General features: G+C 37.6%; 1 protein-coding gene across 12 annotated transcripts in view; it reads left to right on the forward strand.

The window, feature by feature from the left end:
* Positions 1 to 27,258, forward strand: part of LOC126779185 (protein daughterless) — a 124,981-nt gene extending 97,723 nt beyond the window's left edge. For 9 of the 12 annotated variants that reach the window (XM_050503094.1, XM_050503093.1, XM_050503086.1 and 6 more), the window contains 12 exons: positions 9,425 to 9,596; positions 12,358 to 12,500; positions 13,545 to 13,718; positions 13,829 to 13,948; positions 14,993 to 15,061; positions 17,642 to 17,753; positions 18,102 to 18,182; positions 18,472 to 18,577; positions 21,784 to 21,879; positions 22,855 to 23,000; positions 23,963 to 24,072; positions 24,664 to 27,258. In XM_050503094.1, the coding sequence (XP_050359051.1) occupies positions 9,425 to 9,596; positions 12,358 to 12,500; positions 13,545 to 13,718; positions 13,829 to 13,948; positions 14,993 to 15,061; positions 17,642 to 17,753; positions 18,102 to 18,182; positions 18,472 to 18,577; positions 21,784 to 21,879; positions 22,855 to 23,000; positions 23,963 to 24,072; positions 24,664 to 24,714 (1,380 nt within the window). In that variant the 3' untranslated portion in view covers positions 24,715 to 27,258. Of the gene's footprint in view, positions 1 to 9,424; positions 9,597 to 12,357; positions 12,501 to 13,544; positions 13,719 to 13,828; positions 13,949 to 14,992; positions 15,062 to 17,641; positions 17,754 to 18,101; positions 18,183 to 18,471; positions 18,578 to 19,205; positions 19,296 to 21,783; positions 21,880 to 22,854; positions 23,001 to 23,962; positions 24,073 to 24,663 lie in introns of all 12 variants that reach the window. The other 3 variants (XM_050503090.1, XM_050503091.1, XM_050503092.1) reach the window with 3 other exon arrangements.

A 27,258-nucleotide genomic window follows, 5' to 3' on the forward strand; every position in this document is an offset into this window, starting at 1 on the left:
TTGTGACCTTTACGACGCCAATCATGCGTACGGCACGTCGCTGCAACCGGTCCAAGGCCTCAAGTAGGTACTTAGCGGAGCCATCCCAAAGGTGCGAGCAATATTCCACGCAAGACCGTACCTGTGTTTTGTACAGCAGGCACAGTTGTTGTGGCGTGAAAAAGCGCCGCACCTTGTTCAGAACTCCCGAGTTTCCGTGAAGCTGTTTTTAAAACAGCCTCGATGTAATCCCTTGGACTAAGGTCGCAGCCAACGTCAATCCCCAGCATGGCGATTTTGCTTTGTATCACCAGCGGAGTACCACAGAGGGAGGGAAGAGGGGAAAATGCTGACTTTTTCGCTGTGAGAGCGCATACCTGTGTTTTCTTGGCATTAAACTCAACAAAATTATCAGAGCCCCATTTGGCGATGAGCTCTAATGTCCTATCGAGTTCAATGACAAGATCCTTCCGCCTCTCCTCAATTTCCGCCCGCCCAGCCACTGCGCGTCCGTGGTATCCACCATGCACTGTACTATCGTCTGCATAGCAATGTATGTTCCCAAGAGAGAGCATATCATTGATATGCATAAGAAATAGTGTCGGAGATAGCACAGATCTCTGGGGGATTCCAGATCCCAGCAATCACTACATAGAATTATATGTAGTGAAGCGCAACCATCAACTAAAACACGAAGGCTACGCTTGTGTAGGAAGCTGACAATCCAGGTGCATAGCTGAGCAGGCAGACCATATGCCGGCAGCTTGGAGAGAAGACTTCTGTGCCAGACCCTGTCGAAAGCCTTGGAGATATCGAGGCTGACAGCCAACGATTCTCCATGCTTGTCGATAGCTTCACCTCAGAGGTGTGTTACGTACGCTAGAAGATCACCTGACTCATGCACACAAATGTCTGTCCTGTGTGGAAATCGAACCCACAACCTTCGGCGTGAAAGACCAACCACGCCAATCGGCCCGTCGCATGCACACGTCTTATTCTATTATACTAGTTTTATTTAAGTGTTTTAGCCATTGTGACATTATATAAAAAAAGTTAACTTCAATTTTTTTTTTTTTTTATATATATAATAGCAAGGCGGACGAGCATACGGGCCATCTGATGGGGAGTGGTCACCAAACGCCCTTAGACATTGGCATTGTAAGAAATGACAACCATCGCTTATAGCCAATGCGCCACCAACCTTGGGAACTAAGATTTTTTGTCCCTTGTGCCTGTAATTACACTGGCTCACTCACCCTTCAAACCGGAACACAACAATAACAAGTACTGCTGTTTTGCGGTAGAATATCTGATGAGTGGGTGGTACCTACCCAGACGAGCTTGCACAAAGCTCTACCACCAGTACAAAGCCCTACCTATATAATAACTACTTTGGTGGTACTATAATATAAATAAAATAGTATAAATAAATAAATAATTAAAATTTTTATTACGGTATTGTCATGGGACAGCTACCATTGGATTTCTTGTACAAAAAACATATCACGTCTCGTAGTTTGGTCCAATATATGAGCAAATATACATATATGAGCGAGTAGCGTTTATTAACTCAGCGTTTTCGTTAACGTTAATAATTATTAAGCGTGCGTGTTTGTCTTTTGTTAGCTCCTTATGAAACACAAACTGTCCGTAACGGAGTAGACGACTTCTAAGTAAATAAAGTAGTAGAACAGCATCTAACTTACCTACGTCAAAGACTATTGAAAAATGTTTGCTAATAAAATATCAAGAAATATTTTATACTATCACGATATCATTCAAGTACTATCGTGGACTAGTTTCCACCCGTGGCTTTGTGTGCGAAAGAGAGGGTGACATATTAGCTGCCCTTGGCCTTTTCTATATCCCTGACAACGTGTATGCATGATATCATGATGCTCGGTTGAGTAGCTATGCGTAACAAGTAAAACATCATACAGCTGTACGTTTTAAATAGCTATCGCTCATGACTTGGGCTGTTGTTCTAATTCATCCCACAGGAAACGATCCAGCGATGCGTCAGTGGGATGGTATGATTCTGTATTTTGTAAAAAAAAAGCAACTACAGAGTTCCTTGCCGGTTCATACGTACTTGTAAAAGTCTATTCGAATAAAAAATATTTTGATTGATTGATTTGATTACTTCTTCTCGGATTATTTTTATCGTATAGCTTTCTTTCGAAGTTTCCACTCCAGCTATAAACAATATTCACTTTGCTTTTGGTCTTCGTGGGATTTTGTTTTATTTGAACCGGTCTTGGTATTCAGCTGTGTCCATGATCGCCTCGGTGGTGACGACCACTCGTGCCCTCTCTGACAGTTTCCCCAGCGCGTCTACGCTATAGCTTGAAACCTGACGTGATCTAGATAATTCTTAGCTTAAAAATTATGAAGATCTGTTCATTGGTTTGAAGATCATCAGCTCGTTTCCTACTAATTTGATGATCCGATTGATTTTAAATCGCTGTACCCGAGCGCAACGACAGTTGTATTAAAATATTACAGTACTTTTAATAAAGTTAAAGAGCCAACAAACACATTTAAATTTTAGAGGCGAATTGAAGCCCGTCCAGCAACCCGCATTCGAGTAGCGTGGTGGAATGAGCTGCAAACCTTCTCGTCAAAGGAGGTCTTAGCCCAGCAGTGGGATGTTACTTTTACTTTAAATTATTTTTTTGTTGTAGAGTAATCCTCTATTTAATTAATTTTCCGTCGGATATATTTAATATGTGACGTCATCGTTTAAATATGAATTCGGACAAAGTTATAACGAAATTAATGTTTATAATGTAACGGTAATGCGATTCAAGGAAGGATGTAATCACATTTTTCTAAAAAATAATTCGTTACCGATCAAGTCTCGGAATTAATGAGTCAGAGTCTATTGTTGAGTTTAATGTCTGCGCGTGCGCCGGTCTCGAGTCGATTTAACGCTCTTCGATCAAACTAACTGTTTTTAAATGGCGTATGAGCAGATTTTTTAAAGGTTATATAAATATAAACTAGAGGTATCTATAATTTACATATACGATACACGTATATATTTTGTAAATGCTCATTTTAAAATAGATAGTCAGACAACTGGGTTGATGGTAAGTGGTCTCCGCCCATAGATATTCGCACTGTAAGAAATATTAAGATTTCCATACATCAATGCGCCGCCATGAACTAAGAAGAAGTAAGATGAACTAAGATGTTAGGTCCATTGTGCCTGTGGTTACATCAGCTCACTCACCGTTCAATTCAAAAGTATTTTTGTTCGGTGGTAGATTATATGTAGTGCCATCCGAGATCATGTATGCACAAAGCCCCACCACCTTTATAATACCATCAATATACATTTACGCCGCCCTAGTGAATAAAATAACACTGATATATGAAAACGTCACAGATACACAAAAAAATATATTCTCTCGTTAAAAAGAATACGAGCTTAACCCGCCATGCTAAAAGGCGTAATGATGTACGTAAGATTTCTCAATATGTATTTCACAATGTGATGCTCATATGTAAACTCGGGGTTTTTCTGCTTAGACCTACGTATTGTGTTAATTATGCTATTAAGGAAAAATTAAAGAGATATAAAAACAAAACATGCTTTTATGTATAAAAATATTATTCGCTTTTGGTGGTTATATTAAACTAGTTTTCGCCCGCGTGCTAGAGAGTTTCAGGTATAAAAGTACCTGAAAACCTTCATATGAGTGACGATATTCGTAAAGTGGCTGGCAGCGGATGGATATTGAGAGCTGAGGCTCGAGCTCAGCGGCGTGCCATTGGAGAGGCCTATGTCCAGCAGTGGACGACGAAGGGTTGATGATGATGATGATGACCTTCATTGAGGTTCAACTTTGCTTTATACTAAATTACATCAAAATCAGTTTAGTGGTTTAGTCGTGAAAACGTAACAAACACATAGTTACTTATAAAATATTTGTCCGGATTTAATTTGAACTTTAAAATGACCGTTCAAAAGTGCTTGAATAAAGTATATTTGCTCTTTTTTAATTTTAAATAGGAAGGCAGACTGGACTGTATTGCCTTGGTGGTAAGCATTCACCACCGTCGATATACATTAGCGCTGTAAGAAATATTAACAAACTCTTACATGCGTAACCACATGTTACGTCCTTTGTGCCTTTAGTTACACCGGCTCACTCCCCCTTCAAACCGAAACAATAATAATAATTGCTGTTTCGCGGTAGAATATCTGATGAGTGGATGTGTACCTACCCAGACGTGCTTTCACAAAGCCCAACCAATCACCAATATAAGTATTAGTAGTAACAGTAACAGCCTGATAATGTCCCACTGCTGGGCTGACGCCTATTCTCCCTTTCGAGGAGAAGGTTTGGAGCTTATTCCACCACGCTGCTCCGATGCTGGTTGGTAGAATACACATGTGACATAATTTCAATGAAATTAGACACCATGTTTTCCTTCACCGTCTAGCACGAGATGAATTATAAACACAAATTAAGCTCACGAAAATTCAGTGGTGCTTGCCCGCGTTTGAACCCACGATCATCGGTTAAGATTCACGCGTTCTAACCACTAGGCCATCTCGGCTTACCAATATAAGCTTTATGCAAATGTATAAGCTTAGTAGAGATAGTTGAAATTTTGATCAACTTTAAAGGAATAGTGTGTCAATGATAATTAAGTATAGCTATACTTAGCCGCTCCTTATAGAGGACAATACTACACTAATATAATAAGCCGTAATTACGTGTACTCTGGGCCTGAATCACGCGGACAGTTCGAAAGTGTCCGCATGTATATTTGCTACGCATTCATGTTGAACTTTGTTGAACTGAAGTTGTTTTGAAAAAAGAACGTAACTTTTTTTAAATTTTAGCATTAAAGTATTAGCAAAGGTAATCGCGATCGTTTTAGAAATTCTGCTGGTTTGAGGAGTTTCACTCCGTTAAACTTAACTGCTCTACTCGCGTGGGTCGTATCGTAGCGTGATCTTATATAGTCTATAACCTTTCTCAAATTATTGGGTTGTCTAATAGAAACATAATTTTCAAATCGGAATATTAGGGTGCGTCCAGGTATGGTGAACACGCCGGGAATACGCATCTTCTGCGTGCAGTTTGTACGAACTTATATTTTGAGTAAGATTATAGACGATTCTTAATTTTTTTGAAATTGGTTGATTATAACGAAAGCATTGATAATGGTGACGCTTAGGGTGCGTCCAAATTCGATGTGCTGCAAGCGTGCTGTGCGTGAGCGTCGCTTTCGCGTCGCGTCTGCTTTATCTGGACGTACTTAGATATAAGCGCTTCAAATGAACGAATTCTGTAGCTTTATATATATGTTAGGATATAGTATAGATAATTTTTAGTAAAAGAGAAAAAGATCAGTATCAGCCGATTCTGAAGGATATTTATTATGAAATGTCATCATGAATAAGCAAATAAATATAAATACGTGTTACAAGATCGTGAAATTCACTCTTGTCACATATATAGTCTGCATGTAAAGCTGGTGAAACTGCGAAGCGCACCTACTTATATATTAATATTACATACGTTTTTTTTTTTTTGTTAAAATACGTTGTATGCGCAAATGGGTCTTCTCATGGTAACTGGCCACCACCGTTCATTAATATTGCCGCTGTAAGAAATATTACAGTAACAGCCTGTTAATGTCCCACTGCTGGGCTAAGGCCTCCTCTCCCTTTTTGAGGAGAAGGTTTAGAGCTTATTCCACCACGCTGCTCTAATGCGGGTCGGTAGAATACACATGTGACATAATTTCAATGAAATTAGACACATGCAGGTTTCCTCACGATGTTTTCCTTCACCGTCAAGCACGAGATGAATTATAATCACAAATTAACATTTTCTTATATAGCGAAACCAGCCCCGGAAACGAAGATAACAATATCAAGTATTGCTGTTTTGCGGTAGAATATCTGATGAGTGGGTGGTACCTACCCAGACGAGCTTGCACAAAGCCCTACCACCAAATGATTTATTTAAACCTGCTCCTCCCACAGTATCGAACGGGAGATACTTAAAAAAGTCATACTCATGTTTCCTCCGTATTAAACCCGTGATCTTCATTTATAATTCTCGCCTTATAGCCGAGATGGCCCAGTGATAAGAACGCGTGAATCTTAACCAATGATGATGGGTTCAAACCCGGACAAGTACCACTGAATTTTCATGTGCTTAATTTGTGATTATAATTCATCTCGTGCTTTATCGTGAAGAAAAACGTCGTGAGGAAACCTGCATGTGTCTATTATATTTACTATTATATATTTCACTGAAATTCTGCCACATGTATATTCCATCAACACGAATTGGAGCAGCGAGGTGGAATAAACCTTCTCCTCAAAAAGAGGAGAGGATGCCTTGAGCCCAGCAGTGGGACGTTCACAGGCTGTTACGGTACGGTAAGTCTCTCCTTGTAATCACTGGGTTATTCCGTTTTTGATACGGAACAGTTAGTTTGTTTCCCATTCGCTTATCGTAAGTTTGCAATCTCGATAATCGCAAGCGATTGCGTATAATTATATGAACATTTTTAAAGCGCCTCTAGCGCTCACGTTCCGAACCATAATATAATTAGCATAAGCGTTACACATAGAGAAATACAAAAGCAGTTTAAATTATAATAAGAACTTGTTATGGATGATTTATGATTTTAATTTTGATTTAAAGGCGAAAGTTTTTGAAAATCCATGTAAGTCTTCCACGCCATATCTACTGAACGGTTTTAGATGAAATTTGAAACAGAGACAGCTTATATCTTATTGAGAAAGTTTATAATTAATGAACGCTGAAATGTTCAGTAGTAGAGTGGAGTTTGGAAGTTACACTCCATAGCCTCGGATAGCACGTTAAGATATTGGTCCTGCGTCTGATCACATTTATCGTGTCGGATTGCCGTCCCGTCGACTATGAGTGTGAGGAAATTGGTAGCGCAGTATTGCTTGCATACATACTTGTGAACTATAATATATCTTGCACATGACTCGACCGATAACGGTCAGTAGGATATTCTTAATAGAAACTTATAAAATAATAACATTAAAGTTTTGGACACTCGTTGTCCTTATAAGATGTTATAACGCAATTTAGATGTCTGTTTGTTTAATACTGAATCTATTATCTGTATACTTCAGCTGAGTCAGCCGAATCCGAATCCGAAACAGCCTGTGAATGTCCCACTGCTGGGCTAAAGGCCTCCTCTCCTCATTTTGAGGAGAAGGTTTGAAGCTTATTCCACCACGCTGCTCCAATGCGGGTTGGTGGAATACACATGTGGCAGAATTTCAGTGAAATTAGACACATGCAGGTTTCCTCACGATGTTTTCCTTCACCGTAAAGCACGAGATGAATTATAATCACAAATTAAGCACATGAAAATTCAGTGGTGCTTGCCCGGGTTTGAACCCACGATCATCGGTTAAGATTCACGCGTTCTTACCACTGGGCCATCTCGGCTTTTTCAGCTGAGTCAGCGGTGTACTTGTATGCTTACTCGTATAAGCTTTAACGGGAAACGCTTGACAAGTCTGCTATCCATATATGCAGTTCGATTCCGCGTTCGAAAACGACCGGACAAACACTTTCCCTTAACGCTTCAAACGTATATAACAATTAGTATTCTCCCGCGGCTTCGTCCACGTGTTAAGGGGAGAGGGGTAGGTACTAAGTAAAATAAAGGTATATTTTTTGTAACCTTTATACTAGTAATCAATATTAATTGTCGCTCGCGTGTTGGGTCGTTTGGTTGTTAGCTATAAAAAAGTTTCTTATGCTTATGAAGGTGCAAGCTTCTTTCATACCAAATTTTATCAACATGATATTGATAAATGGGAGTGTTTTTTTATATTGATAATACCGAATTCTGGAAGTTGAAAATGGAAGTTTTTCAAACACGTAAACACTTGTTCTGCGCGTGAACTCGCTGTCGTGTCGGATTGCCGTCCCATCGGTTTATGAGAGTGAAGGAATAGAGGGCGCATCTGTGTTTGTGCACGCACTAATCTCTCTTGAGATTGGACGCCGTGGCCGAAGTCGATCAGGAAGACGTCATCATCATCAACCGATTTTATGTGTTTTTTATTCGGTAGCTATTCTCGAACTAAGTGTTTTCAATAAAAATATATTTGTAAGATGTAAATTAAAAATTATTGTGTCGAATTTGAACCATCGGCCGAAGACCACTCACATTAAACTGACTCATGCCTATAGAATAGCACAGTGATCGTTGTAATGTCTATTGTGAGTTCTATTCACGATTCTCGCTTTCCTAACGCCCAGATATGGGTATTATCTATGATATTAATGTCCCTTGTCCCCTCGTCCCACTTTCCTTTGCAATTATGATTGTACGTTTTTGTCTCCGTAACGCTTAAGGCAAATCTCTATAAACCGTTTCGTGTGATTATGTCCAGTGAATGCTATGTACTGTTTGTCATTGGTAGTATTATATATAATGTTTATATATATATACTTATAAAGTTTTTTAATAGTATCTCTAGTTTTCCCATGATTGGTCGTGCATTGGTAATGTTAGGAACGATTAATGTTTCTTACAGTCCGAATGTTTATGGCCGGTGGTTAACCGTAACAGCCTGTGAATGTCCCACTGCTGGGCTAAAGGCCTCCTCTCCTCTTTTTGAGGAGAAGGTTTGGAGCTTATTCCACCACGCTGCTCCAATGCGGGTTGGTAGAATTCACATGTGGCAGAACTTCAGTGAAATTAGACACATGCAGGTTTCCTCACGATGTTTTCCTTCACCGTAAAGCACGAGATGAATTATAATCACAAATTAAGCACATGAAAATTCAGTGGTGCTTGCCCGGGTTTGAACCCACGATCATCGCTTAAGATTCACGCGTTCTTACCACAGGGCCATCTCGGCTTTTTTTTTTGGTGGTTAACACTTACCATCAAATTGCATTTGCCTATACGCCTTATATAATAAAAAATTATAATAATTAAAACCTATCCATTTTATATAATTAATAAAACTGAGTTTCGCAGTTTCACACTCTCTAAGTTTGGACTATTTGACGTGACAAGTGTAAATATTATTATATTGTATTAAATATATATAACGAATTCAGAAAAAAAAATGCAATCCTAAAATTTTATCATATTACAGTCCGCTGTTATGCTTATATGGCATGACTTTTCTAAGCTTATGTTTTTATTTTTCTTTTTTTACTTGTGAGTGTGCAATAAAGTTATTTAATAATAATAATAATAATTTTAAATGTGATGTGACTAGAAATAAAAACTTGCACGCACATCGAACTACCGAACTCTAAGCCGATAGAGATACACCAAAGGCGCGGAGAACACGTCTGTGAAGATGAAATAAAAAACACAATTATATTTATAATATTAGTTATTGATGATTCTATTTAATATTAATAACAAATGCTTATGTAAAACAAATTCTCTCTTACAGTATGGTAGCGATGAGTTCGGTCACGATTCGCCCAGCCGGTACGCGTCTCCGAAGGGCGCCGGCAACAGCGCCGGATACCAGGAGCCGTACTACGGCGGTGAATGGGCGGCGGGTTACTACCAACCGCCACCGCCGCCGCCCTACCACCACGACCCTTACGCTACGTCACCGGGTATGTATTACATTATGTTAATCTATATATTACATGTAAATAACAACCGATTATTGCGGGATCACACAGGCATTATATTCAAAACGTAAATATATATGTAGAAAATGGTAAAATACAACTATGTATAAAATTGATATCATATCCCTTGAAAGATATGTATCTTCCAACACACCCAAGGGAATAGAAGGATTTAGATAGATAAATATCTTTTATCTATTCTTGGCAAACAAGAGACTTTGTAAATTTGTCTGAAGGAATTGTGTCAAATCAAAATCCACATGTGTATTACCTTCTTGCATTGGAGGACGTGATGAAATAATTTCCAAACCACTTCCACAAAAGTAGAAGAAGCCATTGCCCAACTGTGGGTCATGTACAGATTGACGACCGCGGTAGATTTTGCATATTTCGTAGAAGTATCGAAAACGCCAATCGGTATTAAATGCGATATTTGATTCCGTCCGAGTGTTTAAATGGAAACGCGAACGTAATTCATCATTTCAACATTAACAACAATCCTCAACAGCGGAATAATTTTAATTACTTATTCCCGGAAATGTCTCGGCACGACATCTGGTTAGAATAAACAAAACTAAGAGGCCAAATCCAGTCAAATCAAAAAGAACAAATCAAAATGTTTTTAGTCCAATACTTTTTAATCGTCAAGCGCTATCACCGGTTCGGAATGTGGATTCTACCAAGAATCGCCAAGAAATACTAGTTACTCGCTTTTGTTTTTATAAAACAAACTTATATAAATCACACACACTTAGTTTTACACAAAATTTGTCATTTTATAGAATTGAGCATCAATGTTCCATTTCTTATTGTGCGAATTTTGAAATCCTTTGAACTTTGCGTGTTTTTGACATTCAAATACTATGTCGTGTCGCAGTTTCGTATATTATCGGTGATTTATTAAATAAAGGCTACAAAAATAGATTAATAAAAAAAATAATAGGAACATACCTTATTCCTTCGGTTCATGTCGTCAGCATTCCATAAATATAAAATTATGACATAAAATAAATATATATATATATGCATATGCACTTTTATCCAGTCATGTGTTCAATTGTTATTACAATAAGATACACTAAATAAATATTAAGTAAATCATTATTAGTAGAGCAACGGTTTTCATTCAAATTCTTTGTTAACTTATATATTTTTTTATATACAAATTCTTGCATTGTTCTCATATAAGTGATTTTTTTATATCTTTAACCTATATTTTATGGTAGGGCTTTATGTAAGCTTTGTGGTAATGTACCGCTTACTTATCAAATCTTCTATCGCGAAAGAGTAGCGCTTAGTATCGATGTAAACGCAGCATTAGCTTACTGGTGGTAGGGCTTTGTGCAAGCTCGTCTGGGTAGGTACCACCCACTCATCAGATATTCTACCGCAAAACAGCAATACTTGATATTGTTGTGTTCCGGTTTGAAGGGTGAGTGAGCCAGTGTAATTACAGGCACAAGGGACATAAAATCTTAGTTCCCAAGGTCGGTGGCGCATTGGATATGTAAGCGATGGTTGACATTTCTTACAATGCCAATGTCTAAGAGCGTTGGTGACCACTTACCATCAGGTGGCCCATATGCTCGTCCGCCTTCCTATTCTATAAAAAAAAAAAAAAAAAAGCATCACAATCTACGTTTCAGGATTAAAAACTATTAGTTCTGTAGTAGAGTCCAGATGACTTCCTTGAAAGGATGTTAGTTGTATTCGTGCGATTCTGAATTCCTGTGTTCTGGATGGTTTTCAGACAGTCGATTTTAGAACGCCATTTTAAGTTGTAACCCACAATATTCTTGCGTCATAGTTTACGATTATTTAATTAGTTAGTAACGCACACTCATACACGCGTGCGCGCACACGTACTCACGCTCACATAAGCATGGACATCATATTTGTTCCATTTTTTATTTTTTATTATATTATATGACGAGCCGGTTGGCGTGGTTGGTAGATACTTGCCTTTCACGCCCAAGGTTGTGGGTTCGATTCCCACCCAGGACAGACATTTCTGTGAATGCACATGTCTGTTTGTCCTGAGTCTGGGTGTAATTATCTATATAAGTATGTATTTACAAAAAGAGAAATAGTATATGTGGTATATCTGTTGTCTGTCCATAGCACAAGCTTTGTACGAGCTTAATTTGAGATCGGATGACCGTGTGTGAAAAATGTCCCAGGATATTATTATATATTATTTATATTTTATTTCTTACTTCTCACTTTATACATTTATTTTTGTTTTTGTTCATATAAACGACAGTGGAGGCCTGGTGTCTTGTAGAACAGTTTATCTATTGCAAGCATCAGTCTTCACATTATTTAGCTGATATTTAAATTTTATATGTTAATTACTGGTGGTAGGGCTTTGTGCAAGCTCGTCTGGGTAGGTACCATCTACTCATCAGATATTCTACCGCAAAACAGAAGTACTTAGTATTGTTGTGTTCCGGTTTGAAGGGTGAGTGAGCCAGTGTAATTACAGGCGCAAGGGAAATAAAATCTTAGTTCCCAAGGTTGGTGGCGCTTGGGTATGTAAGCGATGGTTGACATTTCTTACAATGCCAATTTCTAAGGACGTTTGGTGACCATTACCATCAGGTGGCCCATATGCTCGTCCGCCTTTCTATTCTATAAAAAAAAATTGTAAACTTTTTGTGAAGAAATAAATAAAAATATTATTATTATTAGTTAAGTAGTAACAAACATACAGAGTTAAAAATGAATATGTCATCGTTTCCAGGGATAGCGGGCGCGCCGGCGGCGGACACGAGCTCGACGGGCGGCGCCGAGTTACCGCTACCGCCGATGTCATCGTTCAGGGCGGCCGCGCCGGTCCACTCGCCCAGCGACCCCATGATAGTCGCGAAGCCTTCCATGCAGCCGGTATGATAATATATATACACATATTTTTATTTATTTATAAAATTTCAAATTCAAAATTACATATTACTACGATGTTAGTTATAATCATTTAATGAGATTATCTTCATGTTAATTGTAATGATTGGCAACTAATAAATCGTGTCATTATTCAATCTTATATATTATTATTTAAAAACTCCGGTATATGAAAAATATCATGAGGAAACCTGCAGGTGTCGGATGAATTTCTGCCCCATGTACATTAAACCACACTAGAGCAGCATGGTGGAATGAGATCAAAACCTTCTCAATAGTGGAACGTTCCTCTTCCTCCCAGCAGTGAGACGTTTACTGCAAGGATACTTACTCCAAATTCTTATTAAATACAATAGATACACTCGCCTATCTCCAAGCTACTTATTTTCTCAAGATAAATACTATTTGGATCCATTATAGCTGCTCAATTCTAGTGATTTTTATGATAAGATTATTCAATGTTATACAGTTGTTTTATACATTATGTGTTTTTTAAATCATTTTGTGTCTATAATACGTGAAATGGGTCAAAAGTCCACTGACACGTGAATATTGTCTATGGTTAGGATAAATGATGATTATGTGTTCATACGATTTTGGTGACGGCTCAAGTGATAATAGTCGAGGAGCTTAGCAGAGCTCGGCCTATATTATAGTGGTGTGCGAACACAGGTGCACTCTCTTTTTCTCATTCATAATCGATTATCCGATGGGCAATCCGACACGACCAGGAATAGTTTTAGACAAGTGCTTTCTGGAACATTGTTAACCTCCAAACTTCGCGATGCTACTGAGAATTGCTTACCAGGCAACAACCATAGACAATTGGGTTGACCCGAAATTTGATCAGTTTCTCCCCTTAGCTAGCCGCAAGACTAAAGTCAATTAATAAATAATTTACCGAGCGGTTAATTCCTTGACTGGATATGTACCATTCACTCATTCCATCACCGATGGTAACTGCATACCATCATGTGTAAGAAAACACGCTTTCTCGTCTTCCATTCATGTGCTTGGGTGTGTGGGTAGATGTACGCGGGCGCGGCCAGCACGCCTGGCGCGGGCGGCGAGGCGGGCAGCCTGTCGTCGTACGGCTCGTCGCCCTCCACGCCCGTGCACTCGCCCCCGCCGCTGCACGCGCGCCTCTACCCCCCGCTCAAACACTCGCCCCACCACCCGCACCACGCGCACCATAACGGACAGGTGAGGACACTTGATACCATATATAACTAATGGTAGAGCCTAGGAGCCGAAATGGCCTAGCAGCTGAAACCCAGCGTTATTATTAATAAACGTATAAATACTAATTCCAGCAAGCAAACTGGGTAGCGACGGGGGTATCGTCACCACCCACCGCATCCACCCCGCACGCACCACTGCCCGGCTCCGTCATACCGAACGGTCACCAGCACGTCGTATTCCCACCGGTTATGGTGAGTGGACGAAACTAGGTTCCGTCGTACGGTTCATTGGTTTAGAAACGAACATATTTGCTGACGGTACCCACCAATATGGGTGCTTCAGTGGGACCATGTCGAAAACCGAATATAAATACTTCAATTAGAGAGTTTAAATGATAGTAATATCAATGGCAAAGGTCACCACCGACCATCATCACCACCTACTTAAATTTTCTTCTTTTTTTAATTTTAATTCTTGTAAAATTATAATTTTAAATATTTTTTTTTTAAATATTTTGTGGCATGTTCCCCGCATGGATGTTACTAACGTATTATTTTTTTTGTAAATGAAATGGATCCGTGTACAAAATGTTAAGTGCTATAATTTGAGTACAGTAAGATTTTAATAGAATAGATGTTTAATTGTAAAAGCTTTTGATATATATTTTTTTTGTTTGTTTTAAAAAGTTAAGTGTGATAGTAATAATCTTTAAAAGGGATATGAGTATAAATTCAAATTGCTACCAATTATGGCAACACAGACCTTATGTCACGTTACAAGATACGTCATTATTATATCGGTTATATGAGAATTTGTAAATGGAATAGTCCAGATCTTATCGATCGTTTTTTTTTTTATTCACACTTGGCTTTTTTTATTGTTTTTTGTTGTTTTTCTGTGTTCTTAATACCAGCGAGCGAGGAGCTATTAGCCTTTGTAGGGTTTTTTTCTCTTATTAATAGTTATTGAGTTGTTTTTTTTTTGTAGCTAGTCGCTAGAATGTGTATTTTTCTCTTCTGTATTACGAAGAATAATATTAGAGTCTCGTCTCTTAAAAAGGGGGGATTTTTATTTATACCTGGCAAGTAGAAAAATATTTAAAAGTAAATATATTGATTATTTCTTTAACGAACAGACAGGCCTATATACAATAACATACAAATAAGAATAGCATTACTCTCCAGGCGTAAATATTACCAAGGCCTAGAGTTGTATATTATTACTGAAAACCCCCAACCACCAAAAAAAACCGGCTGGGTAGCTCCCGTTCGCCTCTGAACGATACCGATGGTCAGGGCGCGCCGGCCGAGCAGCGACAGCTCGACGAGGCGATGGTCTTCCTCCGCGAGCACTCTGACGTGGGGGTAAGTAGCGCTTGGTGGTACCACACGACAACGGCTTCATGTACTACATAAAATCTAATAGTTAACCTCAATAGTCTACTACCTCATTTATATTGAATTTTACTGACAGATTTCCCGGATTTGAGTCCTGTAGCAGCTAGGAAGATGGCAATGTTTCCACTTCTTAGCCTTTGTAAGCACCAACCCCCGCACTGTGATAGCACTATGATAGAGAGGGAATCAAGAGACTCAGTGTTTGCGCACACGCCTCTGTACATACTAATACCGCATGCGCATATGAAGCATATTAGTTTTTGAGATTTGCCGCCGTTATCGGAATTCCGTCAGGATAATATTATAATCACTATTTGATTAATATTTAAAACGCGTACTGTCAAGACGTACGTCACCCGATAAAACGGTTTTCTTTAGAATGTTACAATTCTTTTTTCTTATAGAATAGGAAGGCGGTCGAGCATACGGGCCACCTGATGGTAAGTGGTCACCAACGCCCATAGACATTGGCATTGTAAGAAATGTTAACCATCGCTTACATAGCCAATGCGCCACCAACCTTGGGAACTAAGATGTTATGTCCCTTGTGCCTGTACACTGGCTCACTCACCCTTCAAACCGGAACACAACAATACCAAGTACTGCTGCTTTGCGGTAGAATATCTGATGAGTGGGTGGTACCTACCCAGACGAGCTTGCACAAAGCTCTACCACCAGCACATACGGAAACGTTGCACATTCACAGTTTACTTTCACCTTAAAATTTTTCAACACCTTAATTTCATTCAGAGTTTTTTTTATCTTTTCGTGATTTCAAATAGATCGAGTTTATCCGTATTATGAGGCCGTTATCGTGTTCGGTATTATTTTCATCAAATCGTTGGTTACCATGTCTTTTGGTATATTATAATATCATTATATATCGTCACCTGTTGCGAGAACGTCGTAACGGCCATATTGGTTTTTCTTTCATATTTTCAATGAACATCTGTGGCGCTTAATACCTTTTGTTGGTGATAATAAGAATAAAAACATTGGAAAGATTAGCGTCCAAACCTACGCCATTGCACCAACAGACAAGATAAAAATAAAATTGGAATTAGATAGTTTTCACCAACCGCTTAATATAATAATATAAATTACGTTCTATCACAAAAAGCCGAGATGGATTAATGGTTAGAACGCGTGAATCTTAACCGATGATCGTGGATTCAAACCCGGACAAGCACCACTGAACTTTCATGTGCTTAATTTGTGTTTATAATTCGTCTCGTGCTTGACGATGAAGGAAAACATCGTGAGGCAACCTGCATGTGTCTAATTTCATTGAAATTCTGCCACATGTGTATACTACCAACCCGCATTGGAGCTGAGTGATGGAATAAGCACCAAACCTTCTCATCAAAAGGGAAAGGAGGCCTTAGCCCAGCAGTGGGACATTAACAAGCTGTTACTGTACTGTACTCTAAGGCGACGATATATAAAAGCATGTATAATTTTGTATATATATACAATATATGTATGAAAGTATCAGTCGAAGCAAATATATTATTTATTTTATATTACGTAGTGTGTTGTAAGGATGAGTACACTCGCCAGCCTCCCAGTCTGCCTATTAAAGACAATAAAATATTTGTATATGTTTTGTTTCGGCTGATACTCGTTACGATATGAAGTGTGGCATGTAAGTAAGCTACAAGTAATATTTATTTCGCTACTTAAATTATGCTTTAAAATCCCTCTTGAATATGATTTTCTCTATTATTAAAAACGTTTTTTTTTTTCATCTTTATATTTCATTAAATGATTTAATTTCAAAAATCAACCGTGTATACATGTCCATAAGACATATATTTACTTGTTAGTTTATTTTTTGATTGATATTTTAATGAATCTTCATCTCGATTATTATTATAATATAATTTTAAATGATAACGTGAAAATATTCAACGAATTAAATCGTAAAATTTCATATTGTCATTATTAACAATTCCGGTTTTATTTATCGAGGATTTATCGATATGTTTTGGTAAGTCGGAGCTGATCTGATACAAAAATTAAAGTTGTTTAAAAAAAATTACGTCCTCGTAACTGTTTTATAATAATAATAAAATAATTTATTTCGACCAAACAGGGATCATAAATACAAATAAATAGTAAAAAGACAAAAATTACAATAATACAAATCTGAATTAAATCAAATCAATTCAAATTCACACTAATCAAAACAATCAATCATATTTAATTATATTAAATTAGACCAAATCAAATATATAAAATAAAATTAGACTAAATTCCATTAAATTAAATTCATTATATTAAGTTTTGTTTACTTTTTTTTTTTAATTATTTAAACTTTTCTGCCATCATTACTTTTCACAGTTTGTTACATTAAACGAATACATTCATTTCATTTGTTCAAATGAAGCGTGTCGTGTATTCCTCGATAAAAATTAGTAGATATACCGGAAAAGTTAATATTTATAATTAGTACACAATACAAATGAGGCCCGTATTGAAGGGTAATATATAAATGTACTTTGTATATATCCAAGTGAGTGACATGTGTCATATGCTACGTTCCAGGGTGCGAGGATGGAGGAGCGGCTAGACGACGCCATCAACGTGCTGCGCAACCACGCGGAGGCCCCCGAGCTGTACCCGCAGGACGTGCACCATCCCCACCAACCGCCCCCAGGTACAACGGAGTTACATGGTAGCACTTATTCTGAGCCCTTATGCGGTCATTTATGACTCCGGCCCGGTGACACTGTCGAGACTATTAGGACCGGCACTCAGAACAAAATTAGCTCTCGTGTGGCGTTAGTTACACTGGCTCACTGACTATTCAAACCGAAACACAACAATTCTGAGTATTACTGTTTGCCGGTTGAAGATCCGATGAGTGGGTCGTATCTACCCAGATGGGCTAGTTAAAAGCCAAAGCCAAATGTTGGGTAACTGAGGTCTCGCATGACTTAAGTCGATAATGTTTAGTGGTAATTCACTTCTTGCGAACTACACGGTGTACTATCTCGGTCCGCAGTGAGTCGCGTGGGGGGGCCACTGCCGCACCTGCACGCAGAGCCGCCCGTCAAGATGGAGAGACACCTGTTGCCCAACACCAGTGAGTTAAAGCTTACAAACTATTCGTTAAACCCTTGATTGCATATTGCAAAAACGGACAAAGAAAAAAATAATGTTTATTTTTATTTATTTTATGTTTATAAATAAAAGGTATTATGGTTTATAGCCTGTGCTACATTTTTAAAATGACATGTGTCGGGTGGAGTTCTGCCACATGCGAATTCACCAATTCGCATTAGACCAGGAATAAGCCAGAAATCATCTACTCAGGACCGAGAGAAGACATTAACATAAGTGCCTGCTGATCATAAGTACCCTTTCGTTTGCAGAGAAACGCAAAGAGCCCCCGGACTCCGGCCTGGACTCGAAGCCGTCGTCGTCCGGCTCGGCCGACGCGCTGGGCAAGGCGGCCAGCAGCAAGCGCTCGCGTCGCTAGTGAGTACCACTCGCCACGCACCGCTACCATCACACCACCGGGGCAAACCCAACCTGACCGTTTGCTATTATTCCCTTGGAGGATTCCCACTCGACGTGGTCACGTTAGGGATGATCCACTGACCTATAATTGTTGTTAATTTTTTTATATACAATTTTCTAAACTGATCTTGACTTGGTTCTCTTTTTCTCTTCACTCATTAGAAAGAGATGGTGATATACAATATTTGCGTTGAAAAGAAACATCAATAAGTATTCCATCGCGAACAGGAATCAAATCTACAACTGCAATGTTCTTGCAATGAAACTTTAAAGCATATCATAACTTATGTTAATCGACAGTAATCAGTATCATTTTTCATCCCAAACAGAAACAGTATCTATGTGCAATTGCTGGTCAAATACCTCCTCACCAGTTCAGGATAAGGTTTGAAGCATACACCACAGCTCGAGCTCCAATTCGTGTTGGTGGCTAGACACATGTAGGCTTCCTCACGATGTTCTAAATGAAATGTATTTTAAGGTCAGATCGAACGCCGTACTGTATCGGTCCACCGGCAACGCCCCCCGATACCGAGTACGGTGCAAATGTTCGGCAATGTTTTGTTTAATATCTGTTCGACACCAGCTGCTCGTCCGCCGACGAGGACGACCTGGACCCGGACGCGAAGGCGGCGCGCGAGAGAGAGCGCCGGCAGGCCAACAACGTGCGCGAGAGGTCGGACGCACCAGCACGCACACACACGCACACGCACACGCACACACACACTCGCTTACACGTCTATTGGCGCACTTTTATAATTAAAGAAACGAAATCTTTTTTTTTTCAAACACACAGTATTAATATTTTATATAATGTTAAATGTTATCATCACACACACACACACATATTTGTTGAAACATTTGCAAATTACCCAAAAAAAGTTTAATCTAAACACAAAAAATATCTAATGAAGAATCTTATAAGAAATGTACACGTATAACAAAGTACCAGCCTAAAATTATCCCATTGCTGGCCTAAACCGGCCACACTGCTCCGACTTACAAAACAGGTTTTTATTATTATTATTTGTCTGTTTACGTAACACTCACAGCCTGTTAATGTCCCACTGCTGGGCTAAGGCCTCCTCTCCCTTTTTGAGGAGAAGGCTTGGAGCGCATTCCACCACGCTGCTCCAATGCGGTTTGGTGGAATGCACATGTGGCAGAATTTCAATGAAATTAGACACATCCAGGTTTCCTCACATTATAAACACAAATTAGGCACGTGAAAATTGCCGTGGTGCTTGCCCGGAACCCACGATCACTGTTTAAGATTCACGCATTCTAACCACTAGGCCATCTGGGCTCCACTTAGGCTCGTTTAGTTTACGTACTACACTCATATCGTAACACACATACTAACAGACATTTATTTCAGAGCTTTATATCGTCGCGCTAACCAGGTCACAGTATTATAAACGTCCTATAATATTATGTGTCACGCCATTTTCATCCTTGTGCCTTTAACTATTATGCTTATAACCGTGTGCTCGTTTTATATTATAGCGGTTAAGGTGAGAAAATAATCATATTTTATAAGCTATTTAACTTTAGGAACTGTTTTTTTTTTTGTTTTTTTTTGTTGGTACCGTTGGCAAGACAATCTTTGTACTGAATTTTATTCGCTTTTAATATTTGACTAAGCATGTTAATTTCTACATGTGACGTCAAATTAAATAATTTTTTTATAATCGTTAATGTTAAAGCGAAAAGGTCGTATGTGAAAGGTTAGTTTCGATTCGATAAGTAGAAAAGGTCGTATGTTACATTGTTGTTATATTTTATTTATTATGTAAACATAAAAGTTGGGAATATATAATCAAATATAAAGATATAATCAGTTTATATACTCTGCGGTAAAGTATACTTGCGACCATTTTTCACGAACATCAAAATACTTGATTTGTTGTTGCGTCTGTAATTACACTGGCTCACTGCGAGCCGTAAACACCGAATGTTTGTTGTTTGACGGTATACGTATGTGGTGAGTCTCCGAGTTACGCTTTATTAACTTCTGCGCTGTTGGTTAGTCCTTGCGATTGGTCGCCGTTACGAGGTTGGTCAGGGTGACGTCATTATATAGTAAGTGTATTGACACTTACGTCGGATTTATTGTAATGAAACTTCCGTAACCGTCCGTCCGTAACAGCCTGTGAATGTCCCACTGCTGCGCTAAAGGCCTCCTCTCCTCTTTTTGAGGAGAAGGTTTGGAGCTTATTCCACCACGCTGCTCCAATGCGGGTTGGTAGAATTCACATGTGGCAGAACTTCAGTGAAATTAGACACATGCAGGTTTTCTCACGATGTTTTCCTTCACCGTAAAGCACGAGATGAATTATAATCACAAATTAAGCAAATGAAAATTCAGTGGTGCTTGCTCGGGTTTGAACCCACGATCATCGGTTAAGATTCACGCGTTCTTACCACAGGGCCATCTCGGCTTTTTTAAAATAAAACTTCACTATAGTATAAATTTTCAACTATTTTTGAAAGTTTGATATTAAAAAATCAAAATATTCTCTATTCAAGTTGACTGTTACAAGCATCATTGTATCGTCATCGGTAGATTCTACAAGCAACGGCAAGAAACTTAGTATATAAACATAAATATATAAAATCGATTAACAGACACAAATAAATATATTTAGCTTTAATATACGCTTTTATAACTGTACTTAAGCTATTTGTAAAATCATTATAATGAAACCGCTTCCCATCAACAAGCAGTTTAAAGCTTTATTATATATATGATAGAGTTGATTTTCGCTTGACGCTTTCATTAGCTTTATACTAGGAGGTCGGCTGTCTCTCTCTCGCGCTGCCTTCGTTTCCGAGGTGAAGTATGTTTTGGTTAATTCCTCCACAGGGCTTTCGTAGTTTAATATATATGATATCTTATGTTATATTATATATATAGTTTATTTATTTATCTTTTAAAAATAGAATGAAAAAATATAAAACGAAAAAGTATATAGCTTTTATATAAAAAACAAAATTGTATACATAATTAAAACTTAAATCATAAATATATTTTAATATAATTCGAAGTTCACAATATTTCTTAAAATAAACAAAATATTAAAAGACGTACCGTTTCCTTTATTTGAAAGCGAGAAATTTTGAGTGTTAACTCATTGTAATTAGGGCGATATTTGCATGCATAGTTGTTCATCAGCCGACGAAGGTGACGACGAGATGGACCCACAAGCGAAGGCGCTCAGAGAAAAAGAGAGGCGGCAAGCGAACAATGCCAGGGAAAGGTAGGTCTTATCGCTATAAGATACGGTCTAATTCAGCTTGCATAGTAACTTGCAATAGATTTTATGGTTATCGTAAGATACTCGAAGCTCGCTATCGTAGAACACAATCGTGAAATGTTAGACAGTTATATGCGATATTGACTCTAATAATTATTAAAATTTAAGATTATACGGATCAAAATAGCGTATCAACGTGAGTCGGTTAGTCGGATTACATTTCACGTGTGACGTACTAATGTTGAGGTATGGATGTAGTGATTGTAACATTTCTGCAGCTTTATGAGCTAGATACTTAGCCCGGTATTAATTAATACCTAGATGCTCGGCCAGCCAAAGACAATATAATTTTTATCTAACCGCTTCGGAATTAGAGGCCTAAATAGTCAAAGTGCCTAAAGGCATCTATGCCCCGGACAAGGACAGAGACGCATATACTTGACCAACGAGAAATCAATTTTTTTTAAGCTATGTCTATCCATTGGGCCGGACGGACCAGAAACGATCGAAATTAATGTATTGGGGATGAGAGATGTTATATAATAATACAATTATATAATTATGCAATTCTAAAAGGGCGTATGTTGTATTGGTTTTCATCCCTTAGCGATATCTACAATACTGTGACCTGGTTATATTTTATATGCTTAAAAGCTTGCAAATATAATATTTATTTATTTATACTATTCCCAGCAATACTATGTTACACAGATTAAAAATAAAACAAGCAAATCGATATGGAAACATGAAAAACATTAAAAATACAGACAAAATATACGCATAGTTATAATTTGCTTACATATATATCTATTATTAACTTATCAAATTATATAATTAATACTTTATTGTTCTTTTTTAATTAAATAAATACATATAATTGTATTAACAATAGAATTAATATTATTTAATTTGATTTCATAATAAAAAAAAATATTTCAATTTATTACCAAATTAATTTATTTCGCTTTAATATTCCAGGATAAGAATAAGGGATATAAACGAAGCGCTAAAGGAGCTCGGTAGGATGTGTATGACCCATCTGAAGAGCGATAAGCCTCAGACGAAGCTCGGCATATTGAATATGGCGGTGGAGGTCATCATGACGCTAGAACAGCAAGTCAGAGGTCAGTATTGTAAATGGGTTGCGTTACTTGACATATTGAATTGCAGTAACTGCTGATTTACTTCTCTCTTGACTTTTACTTGGTGATAGGGCTTTGTACAAGCTCGTCGAAGGAGGTCATCAATCATCAGATATTCTACCGCAAAACGTTTTGTTGCGTTCTGTTTTAAAGGGTGAGTGTGTGGGACGGGCACGGGACATAACATCTTAGCTAGCAAGGTTGGTGGCGCATTGATGATGTAAGGGATGGTTAATATTTCTCACAATGCCAATGTCTGTGAGTGGTGGTGACCACTTATCATTTGAAGGCCCATTATTATTCGTTCACCTACCTATGATATGAAGAAAATATTTGTATATAAATAAAAGAGACATAATATAACCATTAATGACCAATGATATCTATATTTAAATATAATTTTAATTAGTTTTTTTGGTACCAAGTATGATGATATTTCAGTAGGAGTAAAGATAAATAAGCAACTTTGATTTATTATAATATACGACACTTTTGTCGGATCCGGTTGGCGTGGTCGGTATATACTTGCCTTTTGCGCAGGTGGGTTCGATTCCCACCCAGGGCAGACATTAGTGTGCATGAGCATGTCTGTTTGTCCCGAGTCTGGATGTAATTATCTATATAAGTATGTATTTACAAAAGAAAAGTAGTATATGTAATATATCAGTTGTCCGGTTTCCATATTACGAGCTCTGCTTAGTTCGGAATCAGATGGCCGCGTGTGAATAATGTCCCAGGATATTATTATTATTATTTATGATGTGTAAATAGTTAAATGGAATAGTGTTTAAGTATAAATGGAGATATGTTAATGAAGAGCCGTTTGAAATAAATCATGTATCGTAGTATATGTATATCGAAGGTCTATCTTCCTCCGGTCATTGGAATATAAACACGTGATAGCGTTAAGCGGTCCAGGTGTGTCTGACGCGTGTCTCCCGCAGAGCGCAACCTGAACCCGAAGGCGGCGTGCCTCAAGCGGCGCGAGGAGGAGAAGTCGGAGGACGCGCCCAAGCTGCTGGCGGCGCCGCTGCACCACTACCCCGCCATGGCGGTCAGTACCGCCGCCTGCACTCGTGCGGCCGCTCTGGAGGCCGAGTGAGCCAGGCGTGACAAGAAAGGACCCTACTCGATTCGTTAAAAGTTTACTTTTCAATATATCCAATGAAACATTAGATGTATTGATTTTACTGGTTTTGACATTTTACTGGTGGTGGAGCTCTGTGCGAGCTCGTCTGGGTAGGTCCCACCCGCTCGTCAGATATTCTCCCGCAAAACAGCAGTACTCGGTATTGTTTTGTTTCGGTTTAAAGGGTGAGCGAGCCAGTGTAATTACAGGCGCAAGGGACGTAACATCTTAGTTCCCAAGGTTGGTGGCACATTGGTGATGTAAGCGATGGTTAACATTTCTTACAATGCCAATTTCTAAGAGCGTTGGTCTTCCTATTCTATAAAAAAAATATCTAATACAACACTGAGGTGACGCTTGGAGGTATTTTTTCTTATATCGACCATACGACGTATACTACTCTAACAAAATTTCATTCGATCTTGTAAATATTTAAGTATTATTAATATTATACTTAATATAATTTATATTATATACAGATTATATGATTACTAATATGTTTGTTTCCGTCCGCAGGGCATGGGCCAAGTGTCCGGGCAGCCCCCCTCCGGCCCCCCGCAGCAATAGCGACTCCCGCGCGCCTGCGCGCTGCCCTAGACCGCACTACCGCCACCACGCAGCCCTAGCCGGCACTAGGGCGCTCGGGCTCCGTGTGTCGCTCGCCTTATGTCGCATTTAATGTTGCCATAGTTATATAGACAGGTGCTAAACTAATGACGATGTTTTATTGATAAATTTTAACTTTTGTTTGTAAATAAGAACGCAATTTTTCATTATTTTCTATCAACTATTTTCATAAGTTTTTTTTTCTAATCTGTTCTTCATTTCTGTTATCGAAAAATTTCCATTTTCAAATATTTTTTTTTAATACGTTACTATCAAAATGTTAAATACACAACCAAGCGACACACGGCCGCCTTGAAACGGTGTTCCTCTTAAATAATAGAAAAACCAGTGATGGAATCCCTAGAGACGCTTACAGTCTGTAGTCGAAATCGTTACTTGGGTACACTTGCGTCTGTATTTTTTATTTTATTTTAATTTTTTATCTGTGGTGAATATCAACCGACGATTTCCAAAGAGTGTATCGGAAGCAGTGCGTAGTGAAACAAAAGTAAATGAACTATAGTAGTTAAGTGTGTATATTATACATTTAGTTTTACTACGGACGTGACGTCAGAGTGACGTCGCAAGCGCCCAAAGACAGTGGGATACTTGTAACATAGCCTAGGTAGGTTTAGAATAATTGATAAATATATGGAAAAAAGATATTTTTAATTACCGTTTTTAATTTCGCTGCCATAAGCATAGGTTTAAGATCCGGGGCCCATTTTTCTTATGGCAACACCGCTCGTCCTATTTTTTTTTTTTTTTGTTGGAGTTATATCGTTTTACGCTCTGTATAACAAGCCCGACAATAATCGAAAGTGGGCTCCGGATATATATGAAGTTATATGATTTTGAGAGCGTATGAATGACGGTTTGAGCGAATTTGTTAATTTTTTTTTATATCGTGAATTCGCCAATCTTTTTTTATGTATAGAATGCGTTTTTTTTTAATCATGTGAAAAACGCGCGTCGTCTCGTTTAGCTATGTGTTTTGTAAATGTATCGAGGTTATTATATATCAAAATATATACTTGGACATTTACAAGAAACATTGAAATTTAATTGGCTGCTAACTTAAATATGTACTTAGAATGTTTTTTTCTTTTTTTAGGATTTTTTTTCATATTCAAAATCCAGTGATTCTATTATTTCATCCATCTACGCTTTTTGCGTAGTTTATTTTTTATTTTATTTTATACATCCCTGTTATAAATTTGTCATGTACTTATTTTTTTTTAAATAAAGTTTACTGTACAGATTAAATTTGAAAAATGTGATTAATAAAATTGTTGATTTTTAATTTATTGATCGTATGACGCATGACTTGTATATTGCATGTGTTAAATTCCATATATTTTTTTTTATATATATGTATTTATTTTGTGCGGTAAACTTTATTTCGAATAAAAACGGACGTTTTTTTTAATAAATTTTATATTAAAAATGTGTGGGAATAAAATAATAATACATAGACTTTCTATAATAATAAATGGCGACACTAATTTATTTTAGAAAAAAATAATATAGACATAATAAAATGCCATATTAGTATATATTTAATTGTTAATGAAATTTAAAAAAAAAATCAAATCCCGCACATAGAACGTTCGTTTTTTTTTTTCTATATGATTTTGTTTTTGGACTTATGATTATGATAATCGCGTAAATATTGTAAATAAAATAAAAATGATATTCGTTAACGGAAGCTCAATCATTGATTGTCGATTATTTTTGTAGTTTCATTTTGACAATTTGTTTTTTTTTAATCATTCAATTACTTGTATGATAAATTATTTTTAATACGATTTTTCAGATCGCTTTAAATCATGACAGCGCTTTTTTAGTATAAATATATATATTTATATACATAATAAATAAATGAAACAACTACAAACTGTACTACAAGTAGTATGTACTACGGAGTACAGTGTTGGTAGTTGTTTATTTTAATTGATTTTGAACTCTGTATTATATAGGCATAAGGTTGATTTTCATTTGACGTTGATTTGTCTAAAAAATGGAGTGACACCGCGCGTGAGCGAGAAGCGACTATATATACGAGTGTATAAAGTCGATAATTGATTGATAAAAGTTCAAAATATTTTTTTAGTATCGTATCCTAGTATAAGTCACTTAATAATTAATTGCGCATAGTTTAGTTGACTTTCTCTTCCATTTAGCATTATATTTAAGTTCTTTTGTTTTAATTATTGTCTATGATTACGTAGGTGCGTTCGAGACAGGTTATACCATCAGTAATTTATTGTCTCTGGCTAAGGAGGCACTCGGGGTTATTCTGTTCCGTTCGAAGACAGTCCTGGAGACTGGACGACTTGAGGCTCAGTTTTCAATCAATGTATCGCGTCCGGCGCGCTGCGGCACTTTATAATGGACCGTATGTTTCTCAGTTCAAATGCATAGTTTATAATATGATTACAAGAAAGCTCTTATTATAAAAATGAATAATATTAATTAAATATAAATGTGCCATTCATTTTGCTA

Source organism: Nymphalis io, chromosome 28, assembly GCF_905147045.1.
Source record: "Nymphalis io chromosome 28, ilAglIoxx1.1, whole genome shotgun sequence".
NCBI classification, from domain to species: Eukaryota; Metazoa; Arthropoda; class Insecta; order Lepidoptera; family Nymphalidae; genus Nymphalis; species Nymphalis io.